The 12338-nt window shown below is 33.7% G+C and overlaps 1 protein-coding gene across 1 annotated transcript; it reads right to left on the reverse strand.

Moving 5' to 3' along the window:
• Positions 1–2112: 2112 nt before the first annotated feature.
• Positions 2113–4847, reverse strand: LOC105961799 (uncharacterized). The gene is made up of 4 exons (XM_012986063.2): positions 4528–4847; positions 4014–4379; positions 3785–3870; positions 2113–2611 (listed from the first exon to the last, which is right to left on the reverse strand). The coding sequence occupies exons 1-4, from the start codon at positions 4670–4672 to the stop codon at positions 2258–2260; spliced, it is 951 nt and encodes a 316-aa protein (XP_012841517.2). The 5' UTR covers positions 4673–4847; the 3' UTR covers positions 2113–2257.
• Positions 4848–12338: the final 7491 nt, after the last annotated feature.

The following is a 12338-nucleotide window of genomic DNA, read 5'->3' on the forward strand; positions in this document are numbered from 1 at the left end:
TTTAAACATGAAAATAGATTTTTTAACCATTAAAAATTTACGATTTATCCGCTTGTTGAGTACCCTAATTATGTGAGAGGTTTTTGAAAGGTCGGTATTCAAATTTTTTATTTGACTAAAAAATTAAATGTTAAAAGAGAGAGAACAAAACTTAAAGAGCTCACTTGAGCTCCCATTTAAGGATCAAATTTACTTAGAAAGTGAACTCTCATCTTGGGAGCACACTTAACAAATGTGATCTAAGAGTTTTAAATAATCAACCAACGACCACAAGTCATGCAGCTAGCTAACAAAGCGCGTTGAAGACTTTATATTGCATTTAGTAACCCTCTGTTATACTGAATCGGGAAAAGCTTCTTGTGTTAAAAATATAAGAAATCAAAATTCTTCTTATGCATTTTTTTAGCACACAACCTCATTAATAGGATGTTTTAAGGGATAGATTGCTTATAAAATTAAATTACAGAGGCTTTTGATAATATTTATAACACATGAATTTTTTTAACAATTAGAGTAAACACATGGGTGATAAATGCAATAAACCTCAAACAATATAAGATATAAGTTAAATATTCAACATACATATCATTTATGAAAGTATCATCGATCTTATCATATGCTTTTCATAAAAAGATACTACGATGACATACTTAATCAAATGTAATTTCATTTTACGGGTTATAAAAGTTTCATATATAATTTCTTTATTATTAAAGATGTTTATTTAAATTACACATTTTGATAAAAGAAAAGTTATAAATTTATATCAATTAAAACAATAATAAATAAAAACATTCTAGAGGTTTGAGATGTAAATCATGAAACTAAATCAAAACACTAAAAATATTTTACGGATTATTATAATAAATTGTTTTCTAATGGTTCATAGATCCTAGTCGAATTTGATTTCTCCAATAAATGAAATACAAAATTCTCAACCTTTTATATTTTGTCTATGTATTAAATAAAAGAAAAAAAACAAAAACAAAAAAAAAAAAAAAAAAAAACAAAAAAAAAAAAACAAAAAAAAAAAAAAACAAAGAGAGAGAGCAGTAATGTGTGTCAATATATCAATTTGATATATTTATTGCAATATAAATAACATTTTTACCTAAACAATCATTAAACAATCATAAGTAATACGTACATATGTAATAACTTACTAATACGGGTAGAATATGTATCACAAAAAAGTTAAGAAACAAAAAACATTCATACTTTTAAAGATAGGGAGATATATATAATTGTTAAAACTAGTACTATTTTTAATAATTAAAAAATATAAATATGTACTTAACTTTTAATTTTTAATTATTTTATTAATAATAAAAAATAATATGGGACGGTGTTATGAAATCCTCAAAATATTAAATGCAATAAATTATTAGAATAATTTGGATTAATTAATTAGTTTTTTTTCTTCTTGAAATATGATAAAATTATAATATATACTATTTGAATTAAAATTTAAGAATGTAAATATATTTTTGCAACGTTTTATGAACCTAATATTTTTTAGCCTTCCCTTCCTAATTTTTTATCCCTGCTCCAACCATTGGCCACATCTCAACTTGTGATTGTATGTTTAGGTGGTTGGATTTTTTATAACTCAATTTCTGATAAGTATATTTACATACAAATGAAAATAGGTATATTATCAAAATATAATCCTAATTTAATAACTCCATTCTAGTTAAAAAAAAATTAATTTGATGTGTGTAAATGGTGGTTAAAATGAATATATACCTTGACAACCCACTCAAGTTGCTCTAATCATTGACCCAAACAAATAATTACACCAACCTCCATTATTTGTGACTTATTGCTCTATATTTCTGTCAAATCTTGGAAATTAAAGCAATCTCTCTCTCTCTCTCTCTCTCTCTCTCTCTCTCTCTCTCTCTCTCTCTCTCTCTCTCTCTCTCTCTCTCTCTCTCTCTCTCTCTCTCTCTCTCTCTCTCATACATATGCAATTTGTAAAGTGATATATAAAGAGATACGAAATCTGAGTCTGATTAAGCAAGAGGTCTGGTCCTGTCAATATATATAGTTTCCACACATTATATTAACTCACTATAACATAAAATTACATGGTCAAACGCATCTGACTTCTGAGGAAGTCTTCCCAATTTCTAATTAATATAATAATATTGCACCTTTAATATGATGTAACGTTACATCAATAATATAATATACATACCCACTAAAACTTTTTTTAGTTTCAAATCTTCAAAGGTACAATAAATTCAAAAGTAAATTAATTCTTCAATGGAAGGAATTCAAAAAATTGGTAAGGTATGACGTCATCACTGATGTCATTCATGGCTGCACTACCGGATTCCTCCTTGTCATCTTCACAGCCGCCGCTCCCCAGAGGAAACAGTTGGAGGGTCTGTGCATCTCCGCCACTGCCCCCGGCGGCGGCGGCGGCGGCAGCTGAGTGGTCGAAATTTTCAAGAATGCAGGGTTCCATACAAGTAGAGACAGGAGGATATGGAGAAGAGATTATATGCCACGTGGCATTCCTCTCTGCATGATCGAATTGTAGCCATCCATCTGATTTGCATTCTGCGTCTGCTGCTGCTGCTGCCCCTTGTGTTGCAACATTTTTCTGATAGTAATTAATTAAATGCATGCATGCATGCAAAATTCAGATCCATCAGAAATTAGTATATAAGTCAAACATGCATGCATGCAAACGAATTAAATACTTATAAATATCGATACTCTTAATTCAAAGCAACCAAAAAACACCCCAAAATTGGTTAGAATCACTTAATTGCTGTTAAACCAAAATTGGTGAGTTATTAATAATTTAATATTAGCAAATGCCCCCCTTAAATCAAGTTTTTTTGTAAATTAACCCATAAAAAACTCCACTATTTAGAAGATTGTATGTTAAGCAAATGAACTATATATAGAGGAACTTTTTGCTAATATTAATAATATGATGATTTATTTTAACAATTCGATGTAACATAGGAAAAGTAAATTAAATGCGATATATATACTCGACTAGCTAATATTAATAAACAATCAAAGAATTTCCTATCACGACGACGTTTATGGATTTTCCGGGTCCCCTAAAAGAATATTACGTTGCCTAATATAATCGGCCGGACTTCATATAATTTAACTCCATATGTTATTAGACTTTAATTTCTTGATTAATATTTCACCTTTTACCAAGATTGTCTTCAAGTAGGTCGAGTTGGGGGTAGAATGGTCTTTTACTATACATGCTAGGTTTGCAAGTGAAATAAATAAGCACAGACCCCAAAAAGCCTAGCTAGAGGCAAGCAATGTTTCATAAAAATAGCAGCCCCGACAGAAAGGAAGGATTGCATGCAGCTTTTTCACACTCTCTTTTCATTTAATTTCCCAACAAATTAAAATATAAGCTTTTTTTAATTAATTTGCTGCTGTCTTCCCTCCAAAATATATTTGTATTATTTTTAAGGGACTATAATTTATATAAATATATAACATTTTCTTCGGAATTTAATTAGAGATTTTTATCACATTATAATAATTTTATCTTAATAAAGCAACTCCCCCTACTAATCTATTATACAAAAAAAAAAAGAATAGAAATTATTAATAAATTTGATATTTTTATTAGATATATTGTAATAAAATATTAATGTAAAGACATGATGATGATGATGTAATCATATGCTAATAATGAGGTAATTAGTGGGATTTAAAAATTGCTTTTTTAATTAGAAGATATATATATATATATGCTAAGTGTTACAGAAATAATTAATATAAAGGTGTGTACCTCTGCCAATATTGTACTACTAGAGTTTGTAGGCGATGCCCAGTTCTTGGATTCTTCAACCTCAAATATTACTGTCCCATTTTCCTCTGTCCAAACAAACACAAACAAAAATATTACAGACCAACTTTACAACTCAACCAACAATATTTCCTATTTAATTTTTTTGTTTTATATATATAAATATTAGTATTCTTTTTAATTAAGACATACTATTATTAATTATTATTACCTGGTGATGATGATGATTCTTTGTTTTGTACATGATGATGGGTTTGAGTACTATAGTTATGGGTTGGTGGTTCATCAACGACTTGATCGTGGTCGAGCTGGCGGCGGCGTTTTTGGCGTTCTCTAGCCTTGTGATTCTGGAACCAGTAAAAGACATTTTTGCCCTCAATCTTGCCGTAGCGGCGGAGCTGGGCGGTGATGTGCTGGATTTCCTCCGCGGACGGAGTTCTTGTGCCCCTCCTGTACAATTCTTCTAGGGTTTGTATTTGCTCCAGTGTAGGGTTCCACCGCGTGCTCACCACCACCTGCTGTTTCGTAGCGCCGCCGTTGTTTAACTCTCTCTTGTTTTGATCCCCGCCGCCCATTGCTGCTCAAAATCATTACCCATCGTCAAATAATAATTCATTCAAGTATAAACAAATTAAGAGAGAGAGAGAGAGAGAGAGAGAGAGAGAGAGAGAGAGAGAGAGAGAGAGAGAGAGAGAGAGAGAGAGAGAGAGAGAGAGATGACTTGCCAAGATTGTGATTTAGGGTAAGAAGATCAGTGCCGCTGATGCGGGAGCAGGCGGTTGTCCGTACAAGAGGAATATTCCGGCCGTTAAAGGAATCTTGATTAATGGTGTTGAACTCTACACCATCGTTGTACCCCATCATCCACATGATGTTTTTTTAGGGTTTCTTATAAGGGTTTATTATATATATATATATATATATATATATATATGTATATAATTTTTTGTAAGGAAGCTAAGAGATGAGAATTGGAAAATCTTTATAGGATTTCTAATATACAGATTCAAATGATTCGAAAAAGAAATAATTTCAAAATATGTATTCACATGAAGAAAAGAAAAGGGCTTTCACTAAATAAGAAAATATAGGAAAGGGTGAATTGTATTATATTGCACTTTGACCCTCTCGAGTCTCGAGCATATCTTTTTGGCGTCACTTTGCCCCTCCAAAATTAAGTCAATATTTATACTAAATAAAAGTTATTCACATTCAAATATCAAAAGTCTTAAATTAATTACTTATATAACTCAACCAACATACTTTATAAAAATCAATTAATAAGATACAACAACAATAAAAGAAAAGACAATGTATCAAAAAAATCTGGTTAAACCCTTTCGTTTGGGTAAAAGTATTAGATTGAACCGGTCAGGTCGACCGGGTATAAAATTGGGTTCAACCGGATAAAACCTATTTTAGCTAATATAATCCGATTATTTTATATTATTATAATATTTAATTAGTTTTTGAGAAATATATGACGTCTTTTAATAAATGCAGGACATTTTATTCAATAAATTAAAATCTAGCACCGACCCATCTTTTTGTTTCAATATTTTTCCAGAATATTGCGTTTATTAATCATCATAATACGAATTTATCAAACTTTAGCATAACACAAACTAGTGTCAACCGCAGACGCATATGCTCGTTTTTTCTAGATTTGTGTAGCTTTCCCGGCCACCAAATTTTGTGTATTTTTATTCCACAAAAATCACCATAAAGTCTTTTACTCTAAGCAGAAACCTCTTTTTTTCAATTTCACGACAAATGTATGAACAAATTTTGAGTTTAGTGTTTTTCCCCCAATTAAATTGTACAAGTTAAAAAATCTAGGTCGAATTTAGAAATTCAACACTAAATGTAATAAATTTAAATATAAGAGTGAAATGTACGAGTTTATTTAGAAATAAACTTAAAAGATGACAAATAAATGGAATAATTTTTATTTTTTAAAAAATGATCTACATTTGCTCCTGTAATTTAAGTTTAGGCTTTAAATACTACAAGCATCATAGAGTGGAGGGTATACCCTAACCCAACCAAAAGATACGCAGAAATTAAGAGGTGCAAAACGGGAAAGAACAGTAGGCATATATATATATATATATATATATGTATGTATGTATGTGTGTGTGAGAGAGAGATAGTGATAGAACAATGGGGACAGAAGGAGAAAGGGAAACAAAGGAGAAATGGGTGTTGGTTATAATGGAAACAGATAAAGTTATAAGAACGACATGTGGTTGACGGACGACTGGCGCTATGTCCTATGCATGTATGTACATGTTATCATGATGATACCCAATATAATGGATGCACACACACTCGCACACGCAGATCAGATATCTAGAGAGAGAGAGAGAGTAAGAGATCTAGAGAGAGAAAATAAAAAAGGAGAAAAAGAGAAAGGATGGATGGAAGAAATAGAGCGTGGAATTCTGGGAGTTATTGGGAGAAGTGAAGAGAAAGTGACGTGACGATGATGAGGGTTATCATAACCCTCATCACACCTTCTTCTTACAACCTCATTTATTGTTCTTCTTGTCTCTCTCTCTCTCTTCTTTCACCACTTATTCTCAATCCAAACTGCCCCTCTCTCTCTCTCTCTCTCTCTACATATATATAGATATATATTATGTGTCTTGTCTAATATAAATTATATATTTACACACAGTACCTAGCTCACCAATCACAAAGGCTAATATGTTTGGACTACATTCATGAATAGTCAAGTCGTCTTTTAATATACTATACAGTTTGAGTCAAATTAAAACTCAATTATTTTGTGTGAGTATTTCTTCTTTCCCTTCTTCTATAAGTTTAATTAGTCTATATGATTTAGTAGTTGTACTTAATGAAATGAGCTCTTAATGAAGATACTAATCAAATCATATCATCTTAAGTATACGTACTCTCAACGATCATAATGTACCCATCTAAACTAAGACGAAAACCTTCAAAATATTGTGCATCACATACAATAAAAATGTGAAGCTCCAATGAGATAAAATGGGTACAAAATTGAGAATATTCTATATAATTTATAAAATTCCACTAAATTTGAAAACAAGAGGGTAGACTTGTAAGAGATTTATAGTTGAATGTGGTTGTAAATACCCAAACATAAGGGGGTTTTCGTAATTTATCAATACCTGGAGGTGGTTGTAATTTACCCAAGAAAAGAAGAAGAAGAAGAAGAAGAAGAAGAAGAAGAAGAAGAAGAAGAAGAAGAAGAAGAAGAAGAAGAAGAAGAAGAAGAAGAAGAAGAAGAAGAAGAAGAAGAAGAAGAAGAAGAAGAAGGAGGTTAACTCGTCATAAGTTAATTCCATTTAAGGCCGGTTTGGCTAGCTTATTTTAAACAGCTGATATTCTTACATCTAATAAGATGTTTTAAGAGCGGATAAGCTGTTACATCTTGTTTTTAGAATTAATGTTTAAAGTGTTTGGATAATGAATTTATTTGTCATTCTACTCATTACAGAATCTTAAATAATAATATGGGGTGTACTTTTTAAAAACTCCAACAACTTATTTTTTTAAAGGACGAATGACAAAAATGTCCATCACATGAGACTTAAACGCACATTGATCCACAAAAAAAAAAATATCTCAATTAAACTCATCCCCATGTCTTTAGTCTAAAACACCCTCCATAATATAATTCTTATCAATTCCATCCATTATGCTCTACCTTCTTTAATATTACACATTGACCCCGGATTTAAACAAATATATCACATTAACCTCCGAATATTTTTTTTCAGAAAATGTTTTTTTTTTCTGATTTTTTTTCCGGCTAGATTCCGGCGTTGACTTTTTTTTTTTTTGGAAACCTTTTTTTTCTCATGAATTTTTTTTCCGGCCGGTCAACCACTGTTGACCGCCGGTCTCCGTCGTTGACATTTTTTTTTTCGAATTTTTTTTCTTAGAAAAAAATATTTTAATTAATATTACTGTCTTGGCTACTAAATTACTGTCTGAGACAGAAATATTACTGTTTGGGACAGTAATATTATGAATATTATTTTCCCGAACAGTAATATTATTAATATTATTGTCTAAGACAGTTAAATTACTGTTGGAGACAGTAATTTAGCAGCCAAGGCAGTAATATTAGTTAAGATAATTTTTTAACAAAAAAAAATTCAAAAAAAAATTAACAGTTAAATAACTGTTGGAGACAGTAATTTAGCAACGAATACAGTAATATTAATTAAAAAAAATAATAATAAAAAGGTCAATTAACAGTTAAATTACTGTCTCCGACAGTTAAATAACTGCTGGAGACAGTAATTTAGCAACGAATACAGTAATATTAATTAAAATATTTTAAAAAAAAGTCAATTAACAGTTAAATTACTATCTCCGACAGTTAAATAACTGCTGGAGACAGTAATTTAGCAACGAATACAGTAATATTAATTAAAATATTAAAAACAAAAAGTCAATTAACAGTTAAATTACTATCTCCGACAGTTAAATAACTGTTGGAGACAGTAATTTAGGAGCAAAGACAGTAATATTAATTAAAATATTTTTGAAGAAAAAAAAATAGTCAATTAACATTTAAATTACTGTCTCCGGCAGTTAAATAACTGCCGGAGACAGTAATTTAGTAGCCAAGACAGTAATATTAATTAAAATATTTTTTTAAAAAAAAAAAAAAAAAGTCAACGGCTGAGATTCGGCGGTCAACAGCTGTTGACCGGCCGAAAAAAAATTTCAGGAAAAAAAAAAGTTTTCAAAAAAAAAAAAAAAAAAAAGGGCTACGCCGGCGACCGGCAGTCAACGGTGGTGGCGGGTCAAAATTGAAATTATGGTTAAAATTGGTTAATGGATGAAATTGGGCTAAATTGGGGTGTAAATCATGAAATTTGAGTTGAATTGGGTTTCAATGAAATGGGGGTAATTTTGGTATCTATAAAAGGATTTTCCTTATTTGCAAATAAGTTTGAATGAACTGAATTTATTTGAAAGACAAAAAAGTTGTATGTCCCTCTTTTAATTAAATGTCCTTGTCATGGACCTATTGTCATTTGCCCTTTTTTTAAATTCTAAGATTAAAAAAAAATGCCAAATATTTTGTAAGAGCTTATAAGCTCTTAAACATCTTATAAACCTAGGTAAACACCCTCGTAGTGTTAAATACCGAACGCCTAACTATATATATAAATATATAATAGGGGTAATTACATTAATTGAATGTGATAGAGAAAAATCAAATAAAGTGAGTAAAAGAAAAGATAAAGGGTAAATTACACCGACACCCCTGAGGTATGCTTAAATAACTGTAAGGTCCCTATGGTATCGATAATTACACTCACCCCCTGAAACGTAGTTATAAACTCTAATGGGATAATGCATTGGATACGTTATTACGATAGGATTCTTAGGGACTATTGATTTCAGGAAGTGGTGGAGACGACAAAGAGTTATGGGTGATTTAAAAAATATTTCGGGAGGCATGTCACCCCATTACTCCCCATAACTCTATGTTATCTCCACCACTAGCTAAAAGTAATAGTTCATTGGAACCCTATCGGAATAATGTATCCAATGCATTATCCCGTTAGAGTTTCTAACTACGTTTCAGGGGGTGACTGTAATTATCGATACCATAGGGACCTTACAGTTATTTAAGCATACCTCAGGGTGTCGGTGTAATTTACCCAAAGATAAAAGAAAAACATTGTTAAAAACGCTATATTTTATAGGGTGAATTGAAAAAAAAAATCATGACAAAAGACATTTAATTAAAGAGTCTATTAGAGACACCTCCTCAATATTTATTTTAATAAAACTAAGACTCATTTTATTATTTGTATTTGAGAGATTACTAATTCTCATAAATTCATTTCACCCTTACATTATTTCAATTTCCCACCCCTCTTCCACTACCTATATATTATTCTAATTTCTACCTTTTTTTCTTTATAATAAAATTAATTTAATTATTTTTTTAATAAATACATTTTAATAAATTCGTCTTTTTTTTTTCCTGGTAGATTTACCATATTGTAAACAACTACAAATTACAATAATCAACTACAAAATTATAATCAACTACAAAATTATAATACGACTACAATTTATAAAAAAAACAACTATAAAAAAAACACCACAATCCAACTACTTCAATTTACCGAAAACAACTACAAATTCATCAAAACCAACTACAAAATCATCGAAAGTAACTACAATAGTATCGGAATTTACTACAAATATATTAAAATCAACTACAAAATCAGCGGAACCAACTACTAATTCTCGAAATCAACTACAAAAGAATTAATTTTCTTGTACGACTAAATCGTAAGAGAAGGGCTGCAACCGATACCAAATCCTAGCATCGCCGTGTCAAAACCATCGACGCCACCAAAACCTAGATAGCGACCAATACCAAACCCTAGAGCAACCAATCACGTTGTACCACCTAATATGCGGATATTTGTATCACAACATCTCGTCGTTGTTGGAATAGAAGAACATCTTACCGAGAAGCATCGTGGCTTTGAAGTGGAAGAAAATCACGCATGGAAAAGCACCTTTGTAGAAGATGTTCAAGTGGTTTCCGCCGCCGGAGATTTCATCCCAATCCCGCAAAGCCCTAGCCGCCGACCTAAGAAGAGCGTTGTGAAGAGAAATACACGAGAGAGAGAGAGAGAGAGAGAGAGAGAGAGAGAGAGAGAGAGAGAGAGAGAGAGAGAGAGAGAGAGAGAGAGAGAGAGAGTTGTGAAGAGCGTGATAAAAGAAATTTGTGAAGTCATAAGAAGATGTAGTGTTTGTATAGAATATGAGGATATATTGGATAAATTACCAAATAATGTATTTCTATTTAATTAAGGGAATATTAGCAATAACCCTCTCATCTAGTAAATGTAGTTAAGGAAAACCCTCATCCGAAAAATAATTAGAGAAAATCCCTAGTATTATTAACTTGGATAATTAATAAATGTAATATCTCAATTATATCCTTACTCATAACCCTAAATTTTAACATGTCATCTTACGTCTCTTCTCTCTGCTCTATTCTCTCTTCTCTCTTCTCTCGTCTCGTTCTTTCTTCTCTCTTCTCTCGTCTCGTTCTTTCTTCTCTCTCTTTTTTTTTTTTTCTTCTGCTCTATTCTCTCTTCTCTCGTCTCTCGTTCTCTCTCTCTCTCTCTCTCCCTCTCCTCTCTCTCTCTCTCTCTCTCTCTCTCCTCTCTCTCTCTCTCCCTCTCCCCTCTCCCCTCTCTCCCCCTCTCTCTCTCCCTCCTCCCCCCTCCCCCCCTCTCCCTCTCCCTCTCCTCCTCCCTCCCCCCTCCCCCTCTCCCTCCCTCCCCCCTCCCCCTCCCTCTCCTCCTCTCTCTCTCTCTCTCTCCCTCTCTCTCTCTCTCTCTCCTCTCTCTCTCTCTCTCTCTCTCTCTCTCTCTCTCTCTCTCTCTCTCTCTCTCTCTCTCTCTCTCTCTCTCTCTCTCTCTCTCTCTCTCTCTCTCTCTCTCTCTCTCTCTCTCTCTCTCTCTCTCTCTCTCTCTCTCTCTCTCTCTCTCTCTCTCTCTCTCTCTCTCTCTCTCTCTCTCTCTCTCTCTCTCTCTCTCTCTCTCTCTCTCTCTCTCTCTCTCTCTCTCTCTCCCTCTCTCTCTCTCTCTCTCCTCCCTCTCTCTCTCCTCTCCCTCTCTCTCTCCTCTCTCCCTCTCTCCTCTCTCCTCTCCTCCCTCCCTCCCTCCCTCCCTCCCTCTCTCTCTCCCTCTCTCTCCCTCCCTCCCCCTCCCTCCCTCCCTCTCCCTCTCCCTCTCCCTCTCCCTCTCCCTCTCTCTCTCTCTCTCTCTCTCTCTCTCTCTCTCTCTCTCTCTCTCTCTCTCTCTCTCTCTCTCTCTCTCTCTCTCTCTCTCTCTCTCTCTCTCTCTCTCTCTCTCTCTCTCTCTCTCTATCTCTCTCTCTCTCTATCTCTCTCTCTCCCTCTCTCTCTCTCTCTCTCTCTCTCTCTCTCTCTCTCTCTCTCTCTCTCTCTCTCTCTCTCTCTCTCTCTCTCTCTCTCTCTCTCTCTCTCTCTCTCTCTCTCTCTCTCTCTCTCTCTCTCTCCCCCTCCTTCTCTCCCTCCCGCTCCCTCTCTCTCTCTCTCTCTCTCTCTCTCTCTCTCTCTCTCTCTCTCTCTCTCTCTCTCTCTCTCTCTCTCTCTCTCTCTCTCTCTCTCTCCCTCCCTCCTCTCTCTCTCTCCCTCCCTCTCTCCTCTCCCTCTCCCTCCTCTCCCTCCCTCCCTCTCCTCTCCGCTCTCTCTCTCTCTCTCTCTCTCTCTCTCTCTCTCTCTCTCTCTCTCTCTCTCTCTCTGCTCGATCAGAATTCGACCGGAATCGTTAAATAATGCTCCGACGAATTGGCCGACATATTGGGTGAAGAACCGCTGCAGCCATCGGAATTGGACACAACCATTTTCTCGTTCTGGATTGAACGAGAAGGAGCCTTCCCATTTGAAATATTTGTTGCAGGTTTCCCAAAGGCGAACAACCATCCATCACTCCGACCAATTCCAGCCTCAGTTGCTTTTGTCTGG

This window comes from Erythranthe guttata, chromosome 9 (genome assembly GCF_056151865.1).
Source record: "Erythranthe guttata isolate IM_541 chromosome 9, IM_541, whole genome shotgun sequence".
Taxonomy (NCBI): Eukaryota; Viridiplantae; Streptophyta; class Magnoliopsida; order Lamiales; family Phrymaceae; genus Erythranthe; species Erythranthe guttata.

Excerpts from the sequence above, each read along its gene's own strand:
- LOC105961799 (XM_012986063.2), bottom strand. The coding sequence starts at position 4,672 with ATGTGGATGATGGGGTACAACGATGGTGTAGAGTTCAACACCATTAAT. Across the intron at positions 4,380-4,527 it reads TACCCTAAATCACAATCTTG|CAATGGGCGGCGGGGATCAA; the intron begins GCAAGTCATCTC and ends GATTTTGAGCAG. Across the intron at positions 2,612-3,784 it reads GTAGTACAATATTGGCAGAG|AAAAATGTTGCAACACAAGG; the intron begins GTACACACCTTT and ends AATTACTATCAG.